The 25835-nt window shown below is 56.3% G+C and overlaps 3 protein-coding genes across 7 annotated transcripts in view; all 3 read left to right on the top strand.

The window, feature by feature from the left end:
* The window catches only part of LOC127045845 (zinc finger protein OZF-like), a 265245-nt gene that overhangs the window by 234382 nt on the left and 5028 nt on the right, over positions 1–25835 (top strand). For 2 of the 5 annotated variants that reach the window (XM_050942575.1, XM_050942574.1), the window contains exons 1-4: positions 18266–18369; positions 21233–21631; positions 23884–24010; positions 24719–24832. In XM_050942575.1, coding sequence (XP_050798532.1) covers positions 18346–18369; positions 21233–21631; positions 23884–24010; positions 24719–24832 — 664 coding nt within the window. In that variant the 5' untranslated portion in view covers positions 18266–18345. Of the gene's footprint in view, positions 1–18265; positions 18370–19756; positions 19849–21232; positions 21632–23883; positions 24011–24718; positions 24833–25835 lie in introns of those variants that run through there. The other 3 variants (XM_050942576.1, XM_050942577.1, XM_050942578.1) reach the window with 3 other exon arrangements.
* The window catches only part of LOC127045999 (uncharacterized), a 69270-nt gene continuing 48658 nt past the window's right edge, over positions 5224–25835 (top strand). Inside the window, exons 1-2 of the mRNA XM_050942900.1 lie at positions 5224–5374; positions 6237–6635. Of these exons, the coding sequence (XP_050798857.1) occupies positions 5351–5374; positions 6237–6635 (423 nt within the window). The 5' untranslated portion in view covers positions 5224–5350. The remainder of the gene's footprint in view (positions 5375–6236; positions 6636–25835) is intronic.
* LOC127045844 (zinc finger protein 777-like) overlaps positions 18266–25835 on the top strand; it is a 107576-nt gene continuing 100006 nt past the window's right edge. The window contains exon 1 of the mRNA XM_050942563.1: positions 18266–18304. The gene's annotated coding sequence lies outside the window, so the exon portion shown is untranslated. The remainder of the gene's footprint in view (positions 18305–25835) is intronic.

Below are 25835 nucleotides of genomic sequence, written 5' to 3'. Positions count from 1 at the left end.
TGAATGAGCCAAGCCATGCGGACAAGGAGGGAATTCAAACATTTCTGTAAATATCAGTTGAATGAACATGGTGCCTCTATTGAAATCTCTTTCCCTTGGTTTCAAGTCTGGTGCACGTCTGTGTTTTGTACCATGCCCCTTTCTGCCAAGCTTTCCATTCAGCCACCTGTGTAACTTGCTTACTGAGCGTCCCTAACCCAGCCCACCTCTGTTTTTTCCACTGGTCTATTTCCACTCCTCCCACTTGCTGCCTCCACTCTAACCTACTCCTGTCACAAGCTGAGTTTCACTAGCACTTTCCCAATGCTTGTCAGGTGAAAGACCCATTTTCAGGGTCAGGCCTATTAATTAACACCCCCAGCATTGTGAGGTCAGTGAATATGCCCATTGCACAGATGGGGAAACAGAGGCAGTAAGTGCAGAAGGCACTAGTACAGGGCTGTTATTAGTGCTCCTGTTAGAGGTGTATGAAACACTTAAGTGAATCTTGTGCATTAACCTGAAGTTTAGGACTTAGTGTGAATGGAGCCACCAGTGTGCGCTCCTGAAAAGCTTGTGGTTATGCATGGCCACGTTGGCCTGCACACCCTGATCTCCCTCTGTTCCAGTCTGGGGGCCCATCTCCTCGGCTTGCCTAGGAATGGCAGGGGGGGTGCTAGGTGGCCGGTCCCAGTCCCCTCGGTTGGTTTTGGGGAGGTGCCTGGTGTTGAGCTGCTGTTGCCGATCCCTGAAAGCTCTTCCAGGGGGGAGGGTAGGACACAGCCTCCCCCCGCCAGGCCTGTGGCTGAGGGACTAGCAAATGCCCCCTGCCACTAGGGGTCAGCACCGAGATGTGGGCACGAGAGAATCTCACTGGCTGGCGCCAGGGGAGGGTGACAGCAGGGACACATCCCCCATTGCCCAGCACCAGCTTGCCCGGGGTCCTGGGACATGGGTGCCCACCGGGGCATGTTTGCTGGAGGGGGGGAGGAGGAGAAGCCACTTCCCCTCCCCGCCCCGCCCCTGCCAGGTGTAACGGGGGGGGGTCTAGCCAGCCCCTGCAGGGCACGGTGAGGGGCGTCCCCCGCGCCCTGCCCCACAGCTAAGGCACTGCCGGACCGCGCAGAGACCTGCCCCGGCTGCCGCCCCCTGCAGTTCCGCCGCCGAGCCGCCGAGGGCGCTGCCGCGCGGCGTTCAGGGCGGCGACGTCCTTCCGGGACCGTGGGGCTCCTGGGGTGGGCGGGGCAGGGAAGGGAGCGCTGGGCCGCCGGTGCAAGGAACCCCCGGAACCCCCTTCTGCGCCGCTCCGGGGGGCCCCTCCCTGCCGCGCGGTGCCCTGATACCCCGCAGCTCCAGGGACCCCCCCGGCTGCTCCCCCACTGCCCCCCCACCCCAGGGACCCCCGCCCGGGGCCCTGATACCCCGCAGCTCCAGGGACCCCCCCCGGCTGCTCCCCCACTGCCCCCCCAACCCAGGGACCCCCGCCCGCTCCCCCAGTACCCCCCCACCCCAGGGACCCCCGCCCGGGGCCCTGATACCCCGCAGCTCCAGGGACACCCCCGGCTGCTCCCCCACTGCCCCCCCCACCCCAGGGACCCCCGCCCGGGGCCCTGATACCCCGCAGCTCCAGGGACACCCCCCGGCTGCTCCTCCACTGCCCCCCCACCCCAGGGACCCCCGCCCGGGGCCCTGATACCCCGCAGCTCCAGGGACACCCCCGGCTGCTCCCCCAGTACCCCCCCACCCCAGGGACCCCCGCCCGGGGCCCTGATACCCCGCAGCTCCAGGGACACCCCCGGCTGCTCCCCCACTGCCCCCCCCACCCCAGGGACTCCCGCCCGGGGCCCTGATACCCCGCAGCTCCAGGGACACCCCCCGGCTGCTCCTCCACTGCCCCCCCACCCCAGGGACCCCCGCCCGCTCCCCCAGTACCCCACCACCCCAGGGACCCCCCCCGGCTGCTCCTCCACTGCCCCCCCACCCCAGGGACCCCCGCCCGGGGCCCTGATACCCCGCAGCTCCAGGGACACCCCCGGCTGCTCCCCCACTGCCCCCCCCACCCCAGGGACTCCCGCCGCTCCCCCAGTACCCCCCCACCCCAGGGACCCCCCGCCCGGGGCCCTGATACCCCGCAGCTCCAGGGACCCCCCCGGCTGCTCCCCCAGTACCCCCCCACCCCAGGGACCCCCGCCCGCTACCCTGATACCCCGCAGCTCCAGGGACCCCCCCCGGCTCCTCCTCCAGTACCCCCCGCCCCAGGGACCCCCGCCCGGGGCCCTGATACCCCGCAGCTCCAGGGACCCCCCCGGCTGCTCCCCCACTGCCCCCCCACCCCAGGGACCCCCGCCCGGGGCCCTGATACCCCGCAGCTCCAGGGACCCCCCCGGCTGCTCCCCCACTGCCCCCCCACCCCAGGGACCCCCGCCCGGGGCCCTGATACCCCGCAGCTCCAGGGACCCCCCCGGCTGCTCCCCCACTGCCGCCTCACCCCAGGGACCCCCGCCCGGGGCCCTGATACCCCGCAGCTCCAGGGACCCCCCCGGCTGCTCCCCCACTGCCCCCCCACCCCAGGGACCCCCGCCCGGGGCCCTGATACCCCGCAGCTCCAGGGACCCCCCCGGCTGCTCCCCCACTGCCCCCTCACCCCAGGGACCCCCGCCCGGGGCCCTGATACCCCACAGCTCCAGGGACCTCCCCGGCTGCTCCCCCACTGCCCCCCCACCCCAGGGACCCCCGCCCGGGGCCCTGATACCCCGCAGCTCCAGGGACCCCACCGGCTCCTCCTCCAGTAACCCCCCACCCCAGAGACCCCCGCCCGGGGCCCTGATACCCCGCAGCTCCAGGGGACCCCCCCCGGCTGCTCCCACAATACCCCCCACCCCAGGGACCCCCGCCCGCTCCCCCAGTACCCCCCACCCCAGGGACCCCCGCCGGCTACCCTGATATCCCGCAGCTCCAGGGACCCCCCTGGCTGCTCCTCCAGTACCCCCCACCTGAGGGACCCCCGCCCGGTGCCCTGATACCCCGCAGCTTCAGGGACCCCACCGGCTGCTCCCCCAGTGCCCCCCCACCCCGGGCACCCCCGCCCGGTGGCCTGATACCCCGCAGCTCCAGGAGACCCCCCGGCTGCTCCCCCAGTACCCCCCCACCCCAGGAACCCCCGCCCGCTGCCCTAATACCCCGCAGCTCCAGGGACCCCCGCCCGGTGCCTTGATACCCGCAGCTCCAGGGACCCCCCCCCGGCTGCTCTCCCAGTGCCCCCCCACCCCAGGGACCCCCGCCCAGTGCCCTGATACCCCGCAGCTCCAGGGACCCCCCCGGCTGCTCCCCCAGTACCCTCCTACCCCAGGCACCCCCGCCCGGTTCCCTGATACCCCGCAGCTCCAGGGACCCCCCCCCGGCTGCTCCCCCAGTGCTCCCCCAGTGCCCCCCCACCCCAGGGGCCCCCACCTGATGCCCTGATACCCCGCTGCTCCAGGGACGCCCCCCGGCTGCTCCCCCAGTACCCCCCACCCCAGGGACCCCCGCCCGGTGCCCTGATACCCCGCTGCTCCCCCAGTACACCCCACCCCAGGGACCCCCGCCCGGTGCCCTGATACCCCGCAGCTCCAGGGTCCCCTCCAGGCTGCTCCCCCAGTACCCCCCCACCCCAGGGACCCCCGGCTGGTGCCCTGATAGCTTGCTGCTCCAGGGACCCCCCAGGCTGCTCCCCCAGTACTCCCCACCTGGTACCCTGAAACCTCGCAGCTCCAGGGACCCCCACCCGGTTCCTTGATATCCCGCTGCTCCAGGGACCCCTCCAGGCTGCTCCCCCAGTACCCTCCCACCCCAGGGACCCCCGCCTGGTGCCCTGATACCCTGCAGTTCCAGGGACCTCTGCCCGGTGCCTTGATACCCCGCTGCTCCAGGGACCCCCCCCCAGGCTGCTCCCCCAGTACCCCCCACCTGGTGCCCTGATACCTCGCAGCTCCATGGACCCCCGCCTGGTGCCTTGATACCCCGCAGCTCCAGGGACCCCTGTCGGTGCCTTGATACCCCTCAGCTCCAGGGACCCCCACCCGGTGCCTTGATACTCCGCTGCTCCAGGGACCCCTCCAGGCTGCTCCCCCAGCACCCCTCCACCCCAGGGACCCCCGCCTGGTGCCTTGATACCCCACTGCTCCAGGCACCCCCTCCAGGCTGCTCCCCAAGTACCCCCCACCCGGTGCCCTGATACCGCTCTGCTCCAGGGAACCCCCCCAGGCTGCTTCCCTGGTACCCCCTGCCCCAGGGACCCCCACCTGATGCCCTGATACCCCCTTGCCCGCTGCTCTAGGGAACCCCCAGGCTGCTCCCCCATCGACCCCCGTACCTCTTCCTCCCAGCTCCCTCACTGCCCTCTGGTACCCACTGGCCCCTCAGGGGTACTTTCCCTGTGTCCCTGCCAGGCAGTTCCCCTGGCATCCCTCCGAGCTAGCTCCCCCTGGCAGCTGCCCGAGAAACACCCCCTGGGGTACCCCTCATTCCTTCCAGGTAGCTGCCCTTTCACCCGACCGGCTCCCGATAACCCTGACTTAAATAATGCAGCTCCCCACATCTACCCACTTCCAGCTGCCCTAGACACCCCCAAATTTCAACTCCCAAAGGTACCCCCTGGCATCCTGCCAGCCACCAGCTGCCCCAGTTGATCCCGTCTCACTATTAAGATCCTCTGGAGCCCCAACCCTACCCGCGCTGCCAAACTCCCACCCACCCGCTGCTTCATATGCTTCCGCCCTCAGCAATAGTGCGAAAGGCTGCCTGGGCCCCCTCACCACAGCCCTGGCTTTCTCTCCTCTGAGAAATGTCACACACCACGCTAGGCAAATTTCCCCGCGACGTGTGTCCAAAAGCCAGTTCCCTGCCGCTGGCGTGAAAGGAGACTCCCCGTTAGCAGTACCGAGTCAATGACACACAGCGGGCGGACAGGTACCAGCCCGTGGGTTAGAGTCTAGCGCTGCAGTCGCACGATGCTAAGGCTGCAGGATTAGGAGCTGGGCAATGCAAAGGCAATGGGCGGGGGCCCCCTGCGTGCTGCAGCCGGGCTGTGCGCTGGGCCAGCACCCACAGGTGACGCGACTCCCGCTTTCCGTTTGAGCTTGACACCCTCCCTCCCCGCTGGGGGGCGCTGTGCAAACCCCTACGCGCCGTGCGCCCTCCCCCCTGCAGGGGGCGCTGCTGGCGCGGGGCTCCCCGGCCGGCGAGCCGGGCTCCCAGCATGCACTGCGCCCCAGCATGGCCGCTGTGCCCAGCCCCTATTGAGGAGGCGCTGGGACTCTGCCAGCCCAGAGCCGTCGCTCCGCTCGGCCCCGCTCCCAGGCAGGCTCCGGCTCGACGATCCCTCCCCAGGGCCATGGCTGAGTGGGCGCCCGAGCAGGTAGCGGGCCGGGGGGGCAGGGCCCGCCGGGGGGGGGCAGCATCCTCCCCGCTGGGCCGGGGAGCCGGGAGCCGGGAGCCGGCCCAGCGGGGCGCCCTGGGGTCCCCTGGCCAGGCCCAGGGGCTGGGGGCGGGTGTTTCTCGGCTCTTCACGCTGGGGGCAGCGCCCTGGCTCCGGGGGCGGGGAATGGAGCTTTGCTGCTTCATTAGCTACAAGAGCCGCCCCCCCCCGTGTGTTTCTATGGCAGCAAATGCTCTGAATAGGGCTGCTCCCGCCGCCTCTGGAGCCCAGAGAGACTTGCCCTAGCAGAGAAACCTCTAGGGCAGAAGGCTCCAAAGGGCTCCGCCAGTGCAAAGAGCCATCTGGCTGAAAAGCTCTTACCTGCCCTGGTTACGTGGGATGCCAAATGTTCTTACCAGTCACAGATTAGAGAAGAGGAAATTGCGTGGTTGGGTTTTTCCCCCCGTTATTTGCTTTGTGCATTTGACAGCCCTTTGTGGCTACTCAGTTTCTGTTTCCTCGGTGCGGGCGGTCTGTTTCCCCCATTGTTGGGAGTGAGGAGGCTTTCACACAGCACCAGGGGAGAGAGGAAAATATCAAAAATACAACTGTAAAAACAAACATCGGTGGGGTTTCAGGAACAGAGAGAAGAACTGAAATTACTTTTAATGCATGTTTGATTGGCTTTCAAGTTTGACATTCTCATTGCTGCATCTTTAATGTGACCCGATAGTAATAAAGACCTGGACCCGGGAAACTCTCAGCAGGCCATGGCATGTTGCTTGTTGTTTTGTTTCTCTCTGTGACTGACTCTGCTACTTGGGAATGTGACCCCCTTTCCAATGTCTGTCATTGCAAACAGGCTCTTGAATGGGACATGGAGTCCCAGGACCTGTCACTTGAACAGCCTCTTGCTGTCCCCGAACCAACTTCTATGGAAGAAGCAGATCTTCAGACGGCAGAGATTTCCCTTACGGTTGTGGCGGAAATCCAAGCTGTGGACAGGAAGGTTGAGGTTCAGGCAGCACAACTGATGAATCTGGAGGGAAGAATGAGGATGGCAGAAACGAAACTAGTCGGTTGTGAGAAGACAGCGGTGGAGTTTGGGAACCAGCTGGAGAGTAAGTGGACTGCACTGGGAACTCTGATCCAGGAGTACGGGCAACTGCAGAGGAGGCTGGAGAACATGGAGAACCTGCTGAAGAACAGGAACTTCTGGATCCTGAGACTCCCCCCTGGTGCCAATGGAGAAGTCCCCAAGGTAAGAAGGTCCCAGCTAGTGCTGAGGGGATGTAAAGCCAGACCCTGTACCAGACACTGAAGGGGCGTTTTGTACGCTCAGAATGTTCTGCACAAGTATATTTGTTTTAAAGGAGTCGTACTGTGGGTTTTCCCATCCCCATTCTTTCTGCTCACCTGCTCTGCAGCTTCCCTCTGTCCCATCATTTCGAAGATATATGGATTCTGCTTCTAACATTGCTTCCTTTGGAAATTTGACCTCTTAGCTCGGGGGGAGGCTTTCAGTAATCATGTGACAAACCATTTGAGAAAGGGAAGAGGCTAACGAACCATTAACCAGCCACGGAGAGAAAACCAGCAGTGTTTCTTTTCCTCTTCTGTGCCCATCGGACTTATGTATTTGGTTGTATGGAGAATTCTAATGTAAATGTAACAGTGTGGGCGGCAATGGCATAGCTGTATTTAATGGGGGATTTAAATGCAGGGTGTGACATCCCCAGAGAAGCCAACTCAGCTAATTGGAACAGGACTTTGCAACTAAAGTATCTTTTTTTGGATACTGATTGTGCAAAGTGCCCAAGGCAGCTCAGCCTGCATAGTGTCTGGTGTATGCATGGCGTTTGACAACACATAGGTAAGACACACTGCTGCTTTGAGTTAGTTACAATCTGGGGTGCTGATCCTGCTGTCTGATCCATGTGGGCTGACCCTTTGCTCCTGCACAGTCTCATGCAGTTTGGGGGGCTCTGCACGCGTCCCATGTCTGCTCATGTCCCTCCCTTTGCAGGATCAGGGGTCAATTGCAATAGACCCAACAAAAGGATGAAGCAGGCAGCAGGCTGTCCTAAGGGTCTGCGATGGAAATCATACAGAAGGCTTCGGCTGTAGGAAGAGGCAAGGACTCATGAGGTGAAATCCTGGCCCCAGTGAAGTCAATGGGAGTTTTGTCACAGACTTCAGTGAGGAATGGATTTCAGCTGTGTACAGCTGACGGGAGCCAGGCCCAATCTTGGGGAGCAGCAGGTGGGAATGAGGCAGAACAATAAAATCCAGAAGAGGATATGGTGACCGAGGGAGCACTGGGAGGGAGAAGACAGGGCAGAATGGGGTGTTGGAGGAAACAAGGGGTGGCATGTAGACAGGGAGCAGAAGTTGCTGAGTGTATCATCCTTGTCATTGCAGGTCCCGGTGACTTTCAACAACAACTCGTTTAATTTCTCTGAGCAGGAGTGGAAGAGCTTGGACGAATGGCAGAAGGAGCTTTACAGGCACATCATGAAGGGCAACTACGAGGCGGTGATCTCCCTGGGTAAAGACTGGCTGGGTTTTTGTTCCTCTCTTCGAAGCTATGTGGTCTCTGACGTGCCAGATTTCCCCAGGGTCTGAGCTGTATGAGCTCCATTGCGCCCTGCTGGATCAGGGGTCTGGATGGCAGGGGGGTCTGATAATGGGATATCGAGACTTTGACACAATAGCGGGTGTTCAGTTAATTATCCAGGCTGCACTGTCAGTCCCTATTGATAGTCAGTGGATGGGTGTGTCCATCACAAAAGAACCCCCACAATTAGCACACCTTGCTCAGGGCTTGTCTACACTACAAAATTAGGTCCTCAGCCACCACAATAATGAAATCAGCTTTTGGTGTCCACACTCCCCTCCTTCTGCCGGTGTTGCTTGTCCTCACCAAGAATGCTTGCACCGACTGAAGTGGTGCATTGTGGGGCACTGACAGCCGTGCAGGGCCCAGAGCTAGAGCTCCCCACCACAGGCCTGACAGCCCTAGCCATGAGCCAGGCGCTGGGCTCGGCTTCACAGCAGGGAGCCTACCAGCAGCTGCTGCTGTGTTACATTTCCTCTCTGGCTCAGGCTGTCAGCCCAGGCAGGGCTCCCAGCTAGAGCCCCCCCAGCTTGGGGGCTGACAGCTGGAGCCCAGACAAAACATGACGAATGTCAGTTTCACTGCTGGTAGGCTCCCTGCTGTGAAATGGAGCCCAGTGCTGGGCACACAGCTCAGGCTGTCAGCCCCAGGGTTGGGGTGGGGCTCCCGCTTGGAGCCCCCTGCCAGGGCTGACAGCCAGGAACCCCACTGCCGTCTCCCAGGGAGGGATTGAGTGGGGTGCGAGGGGAGTCCAAGCCCAGCCATCTCCCAGCCAAGGATTTGGAGGGGGAGGAGAGCCCGAGCCTGGGCTGCAGCCGAGTTCAGGCTTTCCTCCCCTGTCCCCCACCCAGTCCCTCCCCGGGGCCATCAGTCCCCGTGGCCAGGCTCTGGGCTGTCAGGCAACAGGCGATGTAAGTAACACAGACTGCATCGCCCTAACTACGGCGGGGCTCCGTATTTTGTCTGCTTCCCAGGGCAGCGTTGGATTTGGAGGAGCTGGTTCCCTCAGCCCTGCTTCCCATTTGGAGGCATTGAAGCGGCTGCTGTCACTCCAGGCTTCGGGGATGGAGCTAGGCTGGGAACAGCCAGATCTGTCTCCTGCTTCACTCCCTTCCCAAGTGTCTTGTTGAGTGCTCAGCCGGTGCCGTGTGCGGAGTGCAGCTTGCTCACAGCCCACCTTGGGCCCAGCTTCCGTGGGCAGGAGAAGTAGCAGGGAGGATTGGAAAGCGCTGGCCCTTGGGCAAAGGGTGCCCCATCTACATGAAGGGGATGGAGCTAGAAGGGCAGTGAACCAGCATGGAGATCCTGCCATAGTCCCCAGAGCCCGCACCAGCAGCCACGTCTCTGATTGCAGCTCTGCTGCCACCTCCTGCTCTACTTCCTCGCGGGTTGTGGATGGAGGGAACTGGCACAGCACAGATGCTGCCAACACCAGGGAGTGCAGGAAAGACCTCTGAGCCCAGCTTTGCCCCTGTTGTCATCTCTCTAAAGCCCCCCCATCCTCCCCTGCCTGGATCCTTACTTATATCCCTGGCTGACACTTCTAAAGTAAACCCAGGCCTGACTTGCCCATGTGGATCCCAGGCCACAGAGTGCAGTAGAACTTCTGGGAGGCCCATCCTTGAGCCCCAGGCAGTGCCTTCCTTGAGAGACTCAGAAGAGATAAAGAACCCCAGCCTCTGCAGACAGGGAGGTCCCGGGCGGTATTTTCAGAGCAATCTGAGCCCAGTTGCACACCTTCTGCTGAAGCGGCCCTATGGGGATGTGTTCCCAAAGGGGAAAATGAATAAATAAAATTAGCGCTATTTTCCACACTCACCTTCCTGGCGTGCGGCAGGGCAGAGCAATGCAGAAAAGACCAGGCCATGGAAATACACTGATTCCTCTAGGTCCATGTGCGCACACGCTCCCCTACAAAGGGAGAGGGAGGCCAGCAGCCTAAAGCAGAGGAAAGAATCAAATAGCAAAAAACAAAACAGGATCGACTCTTCCTGGCAGGAGCGAATGGAGTATTGTGGAGTTTCGCTGACGGGGTCTGCAGCTGCCCCAGACAAGCTATAGCTGTGTATAGCCTCATGCACCTTGTGAAGGTGTAATGGAGGACAGGGATTTCCTGCCTCTTCTGAAAGACTGAGAAAGCATTGAGCTGTCATCCCCAATGGCTGCTGTGGGGCAACATGCCCTGACGTCCTGCCCAGTGCCTGTCCAGTGCTTTGCCACCTCCCCGCTGCTCCCCAGCAGATGGTTATGGAGTGAGGAGAGGGACAGCAGCCCGGCTGTGAAGAATCAGGAGGCCTCTTGGCCCATCATTTGTTAGTTTCTACCTGACTCCAGTCTCCATTTTCTAAGGCCAGAAGTTTCCTTATTGTGCACAAGTCAGTTTCACCTAGTATCACTACAAGGACAAGTGTGATTATTTCCCCTGGTGGGCAGCCATTCAGCGTTTCTCACCGGGGGAAGTTTTTACCTGGAAGAATGGACTTCCCACTCTCCAGGCCCTTCTCAGGCAGCCAAGGCCAGCCCGGGGTCATTTCAGCCCCTGCTTTGGGCATGAAAACGGTCAGGTGACATCAGCCAACCAAAATAAACAAATATGAACTGTCATCTGATGCTCAAAGTGCCCCCCATGCTTCCACAAGCAATGCTAACGTGGGTGAACAGTATTGCAAGTGTGGTCCCTTTCAGTCTATACCAGGGGTAGGCAACCTGTGGCACGCTTGCTGCCTTCAGCATGCGAGCTGATTTTCAGTAGCACTCACCCTGCCTGGGTCCTGGCCACCGGTCCGGGGGGCTCTGCATTTTAACTGAATTGTAAATGAAGCTTCTTAAACATTTTAAAAACCTTATTTACTTTACATATAACAATAGTTTAGTTATGTATTATAGACTTATAGAAAGAGACCTTCTAAAAACGTTAAAATGTATTACTGGCATGCGAAACCTAAACTTAGACTGAATAACTGAAGACTCAGCACACCGCTTCTGAAAGGTTGCCGACCCCTGGTCTATACATTACATGGCCTAAGGACTCCCCCCGGGAGAATGGGTGGGGAATAATGACATTCCCATCATTCACATAGGTTTCCTGGGATGCAGAAACAGAGGAATCTTGAGTTATTTACCTCTGTATTTGGCACTGGTGCAACGCTGCTGGAATCCTGTGTCGGTTCTGGTGCCCACTGTTCAAGAGGGATGGTGATAAATTGGAGAGGGGTCAGAGAAGAGTCACGGGAACGATTAAAGGATTAGAGAACCTGCCTGAGAGTGGTAGACTCAAGGAGTGCAGTCTATTTAGCTTAAGAAAGAAAAAGATAAGGGGTGACTTGGTTACAGTCTACAAGTATCTACATGGGGGGGAATATTTAATAATGGACAAATTATTAAATATGGTTAATAATGAACCACTGGAACAGTTTACCAAGGGTTATGGTGGATTCTCTATCACAGGCAATTTTAAAATTGGGATTGGCTATTTTCTAAAAGCTCTGCTCTCGGGATTATTTAGGGAAAGTTCTCTGGCCTGTGTTCTAAAGGGGCATCAGACTGGATGATCAGTAGGGTCCTTTCTGGCCTTGAAAGGAAACTCCTAGATTGAGCCATTCTTTGAGTAATAAGGTCCAAAGATCCACCCCCCTTGGAGACAAATGCATCCTCCAGAATAGAGACAGAAATTGACTTCCAGGGATTCGGGTTTGTTGTTAGGTGGAATTTACCGTGCTCTGCAGTAGGAGAAATTGTTGTGCCTTTTCCTCGAGGTCTAGTTACCACAGTCTAGAACGTAGGAAAATAGAATGGAATTAGCCTGGCTGTGGAAGTTACCTCGACTGGAGAGAACTGCATGTGCAGGGCTGACCAGGCGGCTTCTGCCCCCAAGCTGCAAGCAGACTCTAGTACCTGTTGCAATGAATCTGGGAACCTTGTTTCTTGAAGAAAGGAAATGTTCAGATAAGCACAGGTAAAGCTTCCTACTCTCCTCCCCATGCTGCAGGGTGCGTCTCCTGGCGCTCGCTGCAGGGTGTGTGCCTCAGGAGCACTCCTGGGAATGCTCCTGGTGCCTGAGCCAAGCAGAGCGAGCCACGGGCAATTGAGTGTGATTGCTCAGACTGTGGGTGTGAGAGCATCTTCTTTAGCCCCTGTTCCGATCACCCCTCGCAGCGAAAGGGGGTAGCTGGCAGTGATTTTAAGGGTGTGTATGTATTCTGACCTGCACTCTGTGCGTATGAATAAAACTTGCTGCCCCCAATATCCATTTCCATATACAGACGCTGCCATTTCCAAACCCGACCTTCTGTCCCGGATTGAACGAGGGGAGGAGCCCAGTGTGGGAGATCAGAGTGACTCTGAGGAAAGACAAATCCCTGCAGATCCCGGCCTGGGTGAGTAATAGATTAAAACTCCTCATAAACAGTGTGAGAGAGATGTTGAAACCTGGGGCAGTCTGCCTGAGTCTTTCCTGCGTAGCTCTGCTGATGAGTTTGTCAATGTTTTCCTTCTTGTCAGGCCTTTTTGCCTTTTCTAGCTAGCCCTGGTTCTAATCTGATGTTGATCTCTCTCCTGAAATCTTCTCTAAAGCACCTAGTGGATGTTAGTAAAACAACACAGAATTCTCTCCCCCATGAACAGGATCTCCCGTTTCTACTCCCAGTGAGAGCTTGTGGACAAAATACGAGGAGCCACCTGTTGCAAATCAGGGAGTCTCTGAAGAGGGAGGGATCCCTACGGACCTTGGCACATGTGAGTTTTAGACACAGAGCGTCACAGAGCTCTGCGTAGTCAGAGGTGGAACAGAGATGGCGCTATGTCGATCTAGGCTCTGAGTCTGCACCTGGACAAAGAAGGGAAGTGCGGAGGCTGAGAGTGGTTGATTGCAGTGAGGGAGGGGACAGTAACAGAGAGGCCGTGGGCTCTGGGGCTTTGGATGGATCATAGTCTCCCTGGGAAAGAGATGGGTGAGAGGGAGGGAAGGAAGGAGGAGGAGTTTCCCGTGGATGGAGTCAGCAGGCAGTGCAGTAGGCAGATACAGGTCAGAGTGTTAGGGGAGAAAGCATCTGCTGAGGGATCTGGAGAGAGCTAGGAAACCTGCGAATGAGGGGGCAGGCCTGATACTAGGACTGCAAGAGTTGCTTGGTGTAAAGGCTGTCTGATCCCTGAAGCTTGGGGAGTGGAGATTTAGAGGAGTAGAGTTGCATTGCAGGGGAAAGGATAAGCGGTGAGGCTCCTAGCCTTGAAAGGAAAGCTATGGAGAGCCGTAACGGAGTTGGGGAGAGAGGACTTCAGCCTGTGGTCATAGGTAGTCGGTGTAGCCAGGACTACAAGCAGGAACAATGACCGTCTTCTCTGATGGGTCGGGGGTGGAGAATCCAGCCTAGAGAGACGAGGGCACATAAAATAGTATTTAAAAGTATCTAGAGGCCAGCTGAGCACTTCCTGTGTCACACTTGGGTTCTGCTGATGGGATCCCATGGAAGTGAAGGAGGGTGGAAGTCATACCTTTGCTGGGGCTTCCTGCAAAGCCTGTTTAAAGGGACGTTGGACACGTAATGGGACGCACAGACACCATGTTACCAGTACATTAAGGTTGCAAGTGAAGCACTCATGGGTTAGGAAATGCTGGGGTTAAGGTGGCTTATGCAATGCTCAGTCGCTCGGTGGGGATGGTGCATGCGCAGTCCAGCACACACAAGCTAGGAGGGTCTGGCATGTGTGGCACAGACAGATTCCTTGAATAACTAATCAGTGAAGCTGTGAGAGTCTAATGAGCATGTGGGGTTATAACTTGGCCAGATTTGGGAGGATTTTCACAGGAAATCAAAAAGCACATCCTTGGCTCAAAGGACCCACCTCTTGCTGCCAAATTTCCAGTCCCTGCCCCAAAGCACGGGAGTGCCAGAGCATCTCAGAAAGAAAGGTTGCTACGGTTTTAACACTGAAAAACAAAGTATTTTCCCCTAGCTTTGTTCTCATAAATGGCTGAACTGTTTTGGCTGAAAATTTACCCACACACAAAATTCAGCCTGAGGCAGATACACAGCACGGAACATTTCAGCTTGAAGCATTAACATTTGGCAAAGTTCTAAACAACTGAAAACAGGGTGTTATACTGGAAAGTGCTGGGCAACTTTAATAAGAAGTGATGCTGCCAGCCCAGCCCCACCTGTGACTAGTTTTAAAATCATAAGAACATAAGAACAGCCATACTGGGTCAGACCAAAGGTCCATTCAGGCCAGTATCTTGTCTCCCAACAGTGGCCAATGCCAGGTGCCCCCTAATCATTTTAGTTGCCCTTTTCTGCCAATATATCTTTTTTGAGGTGAGTCGACCACATCTGTACGCAGTATTCAAGATGTGGGCGTACCATGGATTTATATAAGGGCAATAAAATATTCTCCACCTTATTCTCTATCCCCTTTTTAATGATCCTGTTTGCTTTTTTGACTGCCGCTGCACACTATGTGGATGTCTTCAGAAAACTATCCACAATGATTAGTTGTAGCGAAATTAGCCCATCAAAGGTGAAATTCTGCAGAAATCGGGGATGTTTGCAGATCTCACCAAAATTGCTGAGTCAGCAATAGTCCTGGCTCTGTGTTTCTTTCCAGTGTCTGATAACTGCCAAACATTGAAGCGGAGCAGGACCCCCATTGTGCTAGGTGCTGTACTAACATAGAACAAAGATGGGGCCCTGCCTCAAAAATATTTTGTATCTTTTCCAAAGTAAATGCCATATTCTCCGAGATCTGTTGTGCCTCATCTCCTAAGAAACCCTCCATCTCAATCTAGCTGGGCCTCGTCGCCATAGATTCAGGCTTCAGTTGTGAATCAGAAATGTTTTGGTCTATTTGCATGCCAGTGTGGTCTGTAGGCCCCATTGTGCTAGGCACGTACACACACCTAACAGGACAGTCCGCCCCAAGAGTTTACAGAATGAGGCTTTTGTTATGCCACTGGATGATGTGAATGTCTCTGTTCTCTCTGTTCTGGCAGATGAGCAGCAGTGTGGTGAGGAAGGTCCCGCAAACCTAGATCTTCCTAGCCTGTTACCAGGTGACTGGGAAGAGCTTTTCTCCAGTCCTGAGGAGGAACTGACGAAGGAGAGCCAGTCCAGCTCAGCAGTGTTGCAGAGAAACCCTCCCGGCAGTGGACTGAGGCGATCTGCTCGCCGTGGAAGAGATTTAATGAAAACCGTCTCTGAGGAAGCACATGCAGCAGAGGGGCCGTACATATGCTGCGAGTGTGGGGAAAGCTTCATAGACAAACAGCTTTTAGCCACACATCAGAGAATCCATGCGTCAGGGGGAGCCTGCACTTCTTCTCTGGAGCATGGAGAAAACATTAGACAGAAACCCAAAGTCACAACTCCTCCAAGAACCCAGGCGCCCGTCCGTTCAAAACCCCCTAAGCGTCCTGAGCCAGAGAAAAGCTCCAATCTCAAGTACGGCTTTGTAAAACACCAGGCAAACCATATGGTGGAGAGACCCTATACGTGCACTCAGTGCAGGGAGAGCTTTAGTCTGGAGGTGAGTCTTATCTTACATCAGAAACTTCACACGGGGAAGGGTGATGGGCCCCTGACGTGTACGTATTGTGGCAAGGACTTCCGGGATCTCTCCAAAGCGATCCGACATCAGCGGATCCACACTGGAGAGCGCCCGTATCAGTGCACGGAGTGCGGGAAAAGTTTCATCCGCAGGGATCATCTCCTGAAGCACTGGCGAGTCCACACGGGGGAGACGCCGTACCAGTGCCCCGTCTGTGGGAAGAACTTCCGCTACAAGGAGTCGCTGAACTGCCACCAGAAAATTCACACGCGGAACCCCCAGCCCCTGGAGAGTTCACAGCAGCTGGAGACGGGAACCCAGACCACCCTCCTCGGTGTGAAAAAAGAAAATAAACAGTAGCTCCCCCTGGGTGGGGACTAAGGGGCTGTTGCATTTAAAATAGAAGCATGTGAGGTGCAGCACAACGGCGAATGAACGGAAGCCACGGCCTGTCCTTGTGGCCATGTTACAAAGCTTTGCTTCCCTGATGTTTAAATGGAGTTCCTCTTAATAACTATTGAGGTGAAATCCACCCCATGCCGGGGGCCAGCATGAGGCCTATGCACCACTTAAACCCTGTGGGGGTTGCATGGGACTTAATAGGCCTTGTGGACTTCATCCCTAGAGAATAAATGAGCTATTCCCCAGGCTGCCAGCTGGGGTCAGCATTTAGCAGGTGTGTCCCCACCTATCCTGTTTCTGGTGCATATTTATAGGAGTGATATGAATTTTCAAGGTCATTGTCCCCCCCCCCCTTCCCCTCTGCTTTTGTTGCAATGCTGGAAGCATGGAGGGGGCACCATTCCCAGCCACCAGGCCAGTCAATCTAGCAGAAGAGAAGAACTTGGCTGGGGAGGTGATGCGGGGTGGGGAAAGGGACACACACAAAAAAAGAAAAAAGCAGGAAGAAGTGGTTGCAGAAAGGGTCCTGGAATGGGACGCTAGAGGGGACTGGAGAAGAGGCGACCGGGTGGGAGGCAGATGGACGTGGATGAAGGCTGTTGGGTGGGAGACTAACTCCAGAGGAGGATGTGACTGCAGAGATACTCTTCTCATTCCACCCCGAGGGGGTGAAATTACCTACCAAGCAGGCTCTAGACTCTATTTTGGACTTGGCCCAATGGAAAGGTGCCAGTGATTCATTCATATGAACTTCCACTGAAGGTGATTTTACTGGTCACAAGGGTAAGTGACCCAAGTCAGAGCAACTTATGCTAACCCTGGAAGGGGTTGTTTTAGTTAATGATATATCAGAACTAGGATATTATTCTAAGATACAATAAAACATGTGGCACTATATTTCACAGTTGATCTAAGCTATTTAAATGTATGAAATAACTGACCCAAGTTTTTCAGACTTTTGTAAATATTGGTTGAATTATATAAGAAATAAGTGTTGTTAAGGAGTGACTGTAACTAGATGTCTCTTCCTCTGTGTAATGTCAGCTGCTGGTTTGTGGTTGTGTTTTTGTAATACCTTTTTTGCAAAACCTGTCAATACAGTGTTTCCATTCTGAAGCCCTTGTCCCGCGAATCAGTGGCTGGAGCTCTGTCCTACCTCCCTGCCAGTCTCCTCCTCTCCCTGCTGTATAGTTTGTTCTCCCTTTCCCTGCTCCCATGCCTGACCCACGCTTGGCTGTACCTATTAGAGTTGCAAGTTTTCGTGGCACTTTCCTAGCAACCAAATTAGTTTGTCAATTGCATGATCTGAACTAGCTCTGGCTTGTAGTCACTGAGAACAATATTGTCAAGGCCAAGCATTGAAAAATCATGTCACCCCCCCCCCACCTCCAAATCATGAGATTGGTTTCAGCATCCTGAGATGTTAAAAGTAATAAATGATGGAGATGTGTGTGTGTTTTCAAAGCTCTTCCTGACACTTAGAACCTTCCTTTTAGTCGAAGTGAAAGTGGTGATTGGCCAGGGCTCAGAAATGGGGCTGTTAAGAAAAACACCAGGGCATGTGAGATGACAGCAACACGAAGTGTCCACTGCTGCTAGTCAGTGTCCCCTGAAGGTGAAGCAGAGACAATCTCGTGTCATCTAGAGCTGCAGGCCAGTAAGAAGGGGACCCCGGGGACCCCCCCACTGCCCGTGGTTCCCATGGCAATGGTGCTGTGGGGGTTCTGGGCTCCCCCTGCATGCAGCACTGCAGACATAGCCTGCTGTAGGGTATTAAGGGGAGGCTCTGGGGCCAGTGCTGTGTCGGGGGGGGGGGGGGAAGCTCAGGGGTATTGGTACCTCTGAGACGTTTGAGTGGGAGCTTGAGCGGTCGCTGGGTGTCACACTGCAGCAGGGGACTGGCATCTAAGCGAGCCTGCTGGCCTGGGGGAGTGAACTCCGGGAGGGGCCCGTCTGCTGGGGGCCCCGCACCTGCTGGCCACCCCCGCCCCTTGGGCGATACTCAGCCCCCCGCGCCCGGCCTTGCACGGTAGGGAGCTGACAGCGGGAGCGGCCTTGCAGCCGGCCCGGGGAGCTGCAGGACCCTGCCCCGGCCCGACCTCCGGGCGGCTGAACCGGGTTCGCTCATCAGACCAGCGCGTGGGGCCGGGACAGATCCGGACCCGCAGAGCCTCCGACAAGGCCCCGGAGAGCGGGATGCCCGGCGCCGCGATCCCCCCGCCGCCAGGGGCCGCTGCCGCCCCGCTCCGCCCGCCGCTCCCGGCCCCGCAGCCAGGCCGCGGCTCCCTACCTCCCTCCCGGCTGCGCTCGCTCTGCTCCGCCCGGCAGCGGGGCCCGGACTCTGCCCAGCCCGGAGCGGGAGCGGAGCTCGGGTTCGGCGGCAGCGGCGCTCCCCGGGCCGGGACAAAGGGCCATGGCCGAGCGGGCCGCTGCCCAGGTAGGGGCCGGGCCGGGCCGGGCCGGGGCTTTGCTGCTCCCCGCCGCGGAGGGGGTGCGGTCTCGGCCGGGCGGTGCGGGCAGGGGCCCCGCTGCCGGTTCCTGCCCCGGGGCCGCACGCGCTGGGGCTTGGCCCTGCTGGGGGCGGGGAGCAGCGGGCGGCCAATGGCACCGGGCCGGGGGCAGGTTAAACTGGGGCCTCTGCTCCGCCTGCCGGCCCCGGAGCTTCGCTCTTTGTCATTGCCGGGAGCCTGCGGCGCCGCCCGGGGGAAGGGGAGCGCCGGTCCTGGGCTGCCAGCGGCACGGGAACAGGCCCCGCTTCCTTCCCCGGCCCCGGGCCAGAGCGGGGATTTCCCACCTTCCCTCCGGCCCGAGCACGTGTGTGGGGGGCGCACTGGGTGCGGCCCAACGAACGGCGGGTATCGCCGGGTCCAGGCGCGCCGCCCCCCCGGTGCTTTTCTAGCGGCAGCCCGGCCTGAGCCGCCTTTGCGCCTCCGAGCACCTTCCTGGATCGTGTTGGACCCGCTGAGGAATTCATGGAGCCCTGCAATGCGGGGCCTGCTGGGCCCTGAGCCCGGGAAATGCTCCAGTTCCTGCTTTGCTGGGTCTCTAGGGTGATTCCAAATACTCAGCTGGTCTTTCAAGTGGGTGCGGAGGGGGGACTCATAGACTCTCATAGACTCTAGGACTGGAAGGGACTTCGAGAGGTCATCGAGTCCAGTCCCCTGCCCTCATGGCAGGACCAAATACTGTCTAGACCATCCCTGATAGACATTTATGTAACCTACTCTTAAATATCTCCAGAGATGGAGATTCCACAACTTCCCTAGGCAATCTATTCCAGTGTTTAACTACCCTGACAGGAACTTTTTCCTAATGTCCAACCTAAACCTCTCTTGCTGCAGTTTAAGCCCATTGCTTCTTGTTCTATCATTGGAGGCTAAGGTGAACAAGTTTTCTCCCTCATCCTGATGACACCCTTTTAGATACCTGAAAATTGCTATCATGTCCCCTCTCAGTCTTCTCTTTTCCAAACTAAACAAACCCAATTCCTTCAGCCTTCCTTCATAGGTCATGTTCTCAAGACCTTTAATCATTCTTGTTGCTCTTCTCTGGACCCTCTCCAATTTCTCCACATCTTTCTTGAAATGCGGTGCCCAGAACTGGACACAATACTCCAGTTGAGGCCTAACCAGCACCAGGACCCTAGACACATCTTAATAAGGTGTGTGTCCTGCGCCCCCCGCCCTCCTCCCACGGCTGCCATGCACCCAGCCCATCTCCTGCTGCTTTGCACAGCTTCCCTGTGGCAACAACAGCAATTCCTTGCACACAGAAATGATCTTCGGAAAGTGTTTGGCTGTTTGTAATTGTTCTTCTGGTGGCAGCGGTCCCTGCGAGTGGCTCCTGGTTCCTTTCCAGCAACTACTACCACAGGCAGCTGGGCTTGCCTCCGCCTGGTTCCCTGCGCTTCCTACAGGTCAGCAGCTCTTTCTTCCAATGAAGCGCCTATGAAGGGCGAAGGTGGAGCTCACGCTATGTGTCCGTGGTCCATGGGCCATAGGTTGAGAACCGGCTGACTTAGCATCTTTGTACCAGTTTTTTTCTTTCCACCCTGGGCAACATTGATCTGAAAATCATAGACACAAACATGGAGTCCTAGGGCCTGTTTGCTGCAGAATCAGGGTTGAAAGCAGAAATGTGCCTGGTAGTTGATCTTTCAACCTTAGCTTCTGGAATCTCGTTACTTTGATTTCTCCACCTGACCTTTGCATAACCTCATACTAATGCTCTAGGAGGTTTTGTCTGTGCATTCAGTAAGAATAAAAATTGAGTCTCACAAAGCATCGAGCAGCACGGGAGCGTTGTTTCTCTTTGGAGCTGATGTTGGCAAAGGGGAATGTGCCCTGTCATGGTATAACCCCCACTCTGAACCTTAGCATCCAAAAGATGGGGTACCAGCATGAATCCCCCTAAGCGTAATTACCAGCTTAGATCTTGTAGTGCTGCCACCAACCAGGACTTGCAGTGCCTGGTACACTCTGGTCCCTCCAAAACCTTCCCAGAGGACCCCAAGACCCAGACCCCCTGGATCTTACACAAGGAAAGTAAACCCTTTCCCCCCATCGGTGCCAGGCTTTCCCTCCCTGGGTTACCCTGGAAGATCACTGTGATTCAAACTCCTTGAATCTTAAAACAGAGAGGAGTGCACCTTCCCCCCTCCTCTTTTCCCCTCCCCAAGAGGTAATACAGATTCAAGCTCCGTCAATCTAAAACAGAGGAATTCCACCTTCCCCCCGCCCTTCTCTCTCCCTTTCTCCCACCAATTCCCTGGTGAGTACAGACTCAATTCCCTTGAGACTCAACAAAGGGAAAAAATCAATCAGGTCTTAAAAAAGAAAAGCTTTTAATAAAAGAAAGAAAAAAGTAAAAGTTGTCTCTGTAATCAAGATGGTAAATGTTACAGGGTCTTTCTCTCTAGTGTCTATAAGCTGAAACCTTCCCCCCAGCACAAATACAAATTAAAATCCTTCCAGCAAAATACACATTTGCAAATAAAGAAAACAATCAAAAAGACTAAACCGCCTTCTACTTGTACTTACTACTTGAACAGAAAATTAGAGAGCCTGTAGGTACGTCTGGTCACTCTCAGAACCCAGAGAGAACAACAGACAAACAAACAACACAAAACAGAGACTTCCCTCCACTGAGATTTGAAAGTATCTTGTCTTCTGACTGGTCCTCTGGTCAGGTGTTCCAGGTTCACTGCTTGTAACCTTTTGCAGGTATAAGAGACATTAACCCTTAACTATCTGTTTGTGACAGCCCCCAACTCCATTGTCCATGTCTTTCCGTACACACAGGCTCCAGAGTGGGACATGGGGTCCTGGCACTTGCCTCTTTCACAGCCCCACGCTGTCCCCCACCGGACTTCTGCGAGAGAAACCCCGCTGCATGCTGCGGAGATCTCCCTGACTCTAGTGGCTGCCATGCAAGCAGTGGAGAGAAAAGTTGATGCTCACGCCATCCGGCTGCTGAATCTGGAAGGGAGAACAGGGACGGCTGAAAAGAAATTGATAGGTTGTGAGAAAACCGTGGTGGAGTTTGGGAACCAGCTGGAGAGTAAATGGGCCGTGCTGGAATCTCTGATCCAGGAGTACGGGCAACTGCTGAGGAGGCTGGAGAACGTGGAGAACCTGCTGAAGAACAGGAACTTCTGGATCCTGAGGCTTCCCCCAGGGACTAAGGGGGAGGTCCCCAAGGTAACTATCCCAGCTACTTAGATCATACTGATTAAAGATGGAGGGAATTATGAAGTCATTGAGTCAATTTCTCCTCCACACATGCAAGGGCCGGATGTAACACCCCACCCAGCCCCATGCAGGATGTACAGGTATTAAGCTGATCAATTGTTTTTTGACGGAGGGCTTCTCTACATCAGAAAGTTGCAGCGCTGGTGTGGGAGTTACAGCGCTGCAACTTAAGAGGTGTACACATCTGCAGGGCACCACCAGCGCTGCAACTCCCTGTTTGCAGCGCTGGCCATACTCCCGTTTTGTCTCGGGTGTAGAGGATCCAGCGCTGGTGATCCAGCGCTGGTAATCAAGTATAGACACTTACCAGCGCTTTTCTTGACCTCCGTGGAATAAGCAGGTATCCCAGCATACCTGAGGAAGCCTCTGGTAATCAAGCTGGTCTCCTTCCCCGGCTTGCTCTCGCGTTCCCCGAACCCCAAGCAAGCAGGTCTCCTTCCCTGAGGTTTGCTGGGTGGTTCCGGGAACGCGAGAGCAAACCGGGAAAGGAGACCAGCTTCGCCGCGGTTTGCTCTCGCGTTCCCCGAACAAGCAGGTCTCCTTCCCTGCGGTTTGCACGGTGGTTCGCGGAACGCGAGAGCAAACCGCGGCGAAGCTGGTCTCCTTTCCCGGTTTGCTCTCGCGTTCCCCGAAACCCCTTGAAGCCGCCCAACAGCGCTGCAGTGTGGCCACATCTAACACCACTTGCAGCGCTGGTTGCTGTAAGTGTGGCCACTCTGCAGCGCTGGCCCTATACAGCTGTACTAATACAGCTGTAACAACCAGCGCTGCAAAATTTTAGATGTAGACATGGCCTAAGAAGCAGCATCTGCTTCTTGTTACCTTGTGATTCCGTCCATCACCCACCTGTCCTCCTCCCACTGTGTTCTGCACACACCAGTCACAGCTCCTCCCTAGGGGGGCAGTGAGCTATCTGGAGCAGGGAATCCCTTCTGTGGGATGTTTGTGTTGTGCCTCTATAGATTCCCCTCCCGACTGGGACCACGAGGGGCCATCACGATACAAAGAACTAGGATAGAATCAACGGCTCGAAACAACGTGAAAGTGGCTTCAGGTCGTCTTTCACCCCTGGGTCCCCCGGCCAATTTGTGAGGGTTTTAAAATTGCTCTTTCATGTTAAGCCGTGGGAGACCCATGCAAACAACAGGGAAACCAGCTGGCTTTGCAAAGGAGACAACGGAAATGCGACTCACACAAAGGTGCTGTCGTGCACATAGCAAAGAGGCTGAAAAAAAGAGAGGAATATTCCCCCCCTCCCCGCACATCTCTTTTAGTTCTGGGCTCTGTAAGAGTTACATATCAACAAGGATGGTGGGGGGGTTAAGTTGAGGGCACCTCTTTAAAAATAACGAGTGATCTTGAACCGGATCAGAGCATGCACTGGACTGGGAATCCGGAGAGTGAGGGTCTGTTCTTAGCTCTGCCACCAACCTGGTCTGTGACCTTGAGCAAATCTCTTCCCTTCTTGGAGCCTTTTTCCCCTCCCACCCTATGTCTGCCTTGTGAGCTCTGCGGGGAGGGGGCCTCACATCCCATGTGTGTGTACAACACACAGCACAATGGGGCCCTGAGCGCAGCTGGGCCTTCCAGTAATAGAAGCAATGGAAGGTGATCTATAAAGCTGACATAAACCAGCCTATGCGGGCACTGCAAAGCCCCAGTCAGAGCTGATTAACCCCATTCTGCTCCTTCTACCCACCGGCCAATGAACGGAGAGGGATAAAGCGTGAAAGGGCTATACTGCTGCGTGTTCTTCACTGGAGCACGCCCGTCACTTACCATGCCACAAGGATCCTACTGCCGGGGCTGCTTCCTCGGGTGACTTCACCTCTTCATGTAGGGCCAAGTGGGAGGAGGAGCTTTGACAGATCCGGCAGGGGACAGGGAATTCTGGACAGGAAACAGGCCCAGATTGTCACGCCCTCACTCACATCGAGTAGCACCTGAGTGCACGCCCTATTCACCAGCATCTAGCCCTGGGTGACAGAAGGGGATGAAATGTGATGATGTTTATTTCCTCCTGCCTGTGCGAGTTGATCTGAGCAGTTTGCCCAGTAACGTGCTTAGAAGAAGAATAAAAGTGTTTCTGCGGCATGTGTTAAATATTCTCCCCTGGTCTCCTGTAGCGTCACGTGCCAGCGCCTGCTGCCACCATTACGATTTGACAGCTGCTGCTGAGTGTGCAATGCTTGTGGTTGCAGGTCCCAGTGACGTTTGATGACGTCTCCGTCTGTTTCTCCGAGCCGGAGTGGGAGAACTTAGACGGAGGGCAGAAGGAGCTGTACAAGAACACGATGAAGGGGAATTACGAGACCCTGATCTCACTGGGTAAGGAGCCTCTCGTAAAACCTGTGACCTTTGAAGTACCGACCTTGCTCTGGGGGAGGGATACGTTCAGGTCTCTGCCTTCCGGTAGCTGTTGAGGGACTGTAAGACTCAAATGAATTTAACGTCCTCTGTCCAGCAGGTTTCCCCTGCTGCAGGGCTGGCAGGTCGGGCAACTGTTACTAGCTATTGAATTAAATGCTGGTGTCAGTCGAGGAGGGTTCCCACCCCTCAGGCCGCAGCCATCACAACTGACATGCTGCTTGGCCACTTCATCAGATGTGCTTGGGGGAGAATGGGCCCCATCCAGAGCACACATGCACATGTGGGGCAGGGGCCTGACCTAGCTGCTGATCCAGAGTGTCCTGCGCATGCCCAGGGTGCTCTCCTCTCTCTGTTCCTTCCCTGCAGCTGGGCTCGGGAGCGTGCCATTCCCTCCCTGCGTGGAGGTGAGTCCTGGTGGCTGTCCCATCAGCTGGCCCTTTCTCCTTCGTACCCAGCTGGGCCCATATGGAGCAAGCAGGGCTCCACTCCCTGCGGTTCCTCACTGACCCATCGGGGTGGGGAGAGTAGCTTTGCTGGTGGTGTGTTTGCCTCCATCCTTCTTCCCCATCCCATCGCCTACGGCGACCAGAGGGGACTCGTTTGAAATCCGGTCCCGCTCTGTGTGCTGGGTCGCCAGTGAATGTCGATATCTCTCTCCACGAACAGACTACACCGTCTCCAAACCCGACATCCTGTCCCAGATAGAGCAGGGGCAAGAGCCGTGTGTCAGGGATCGGAAGGACTCCGAGAGGAGAGAGATCCCTCCGGATCCCGGCTCGGGTGAGTTCTAGACAGCCTCACAAAATGCTTTCTGGCCAGAGGTAGGAGAGAGAGAAGGTGCTGCTGGTCTGAGCTCACACACACACGCTGTCTGCTAGGCACTGAGGCCGGCGCACGCTCACAATGGAGGGAGATCTCCCGTCCCGAGGGGCGCTGGTACAAACTGCCCACTCACGCGCTCGCCACCTGCCCTCCAGAAGAGTGATGTGGTGGTTGAGATGCTGCTGGCGCCAAAAGGCAGCCTGCACTGTTGGCACTGAACCGGGGCAGTGGGAGACTTGCCTGGAGCTCTGTGCAGACAAGGCCTGAGATAGACTCATAGACTTTAAGGTCAGAAGGGACCATTATGATCATCTAGTCGGACCTCCTGCACAACGCAGGCCACAGAATCTCACCCAACCGCTCCTGTAACAAACCCTTAACCTATATCTGAGTTACTGAAGTCCTCAAATCATGGTTTGAAGACCTCAAGGTGCAGAGAATCCTCCAGCAAGTGACCTGTGCCCCATGCTGCAGAGGAAGGAGAAAAACCTCCCGGGCCTCTGCCAATCTGCCCTGGAGGAAAATTCCTTCCCGACCCCAAATATGGCGATCAGTTAAACCCTGAGCATGTGGGCAAGACTCACCAGCCAACACCCAGGAAATAATTCTCTGTAGTAACTCAGATCCCATCCCATCTAATATCCCATCACAGACCACTGGGCATACTTACCTGCTGATAATCAAAGATCAGTTGCCAAATTAATTGCCAAAATTAGGCTATCCCATCATACCATCTCCTCCATAAACTTATCAAGCTTAGTCTTAAAGCCAGATATGTCTTTTGTCCCCACTACTCCCCTTGGAAGGCTGTTCCAGAACTTCACTCCTCTGATGGTTAGAAACGTTCCTCTAATCTCAAGTCTAAACTTCCTAATGTCCAGTTTATATCCATGTGTTCTTGTGTCCACATTGGTACTAAGCTTAAATAATTCCTCTCCCTCCCTAATATTTATCCCTCTGA

The sequence above is a fragment of the Gopherus flavomarginatus genome, chromosome 2, assembly GCF_025201925.1.
Source record: "Gopherus flavomarginatus isolate rGopFla2 chromosome 2, rGopFla2.mat.asm, whole genome shotgun sequence".
Lineage (NCBI taxonomy): Eukaryota > Metazoa > Chordata > Testudines > Testudinidae > Gopherus > Gopherus flavomarginatus.
This window is presented reverse-complemented; position numbering and strand designations above follow the sequence as displayed.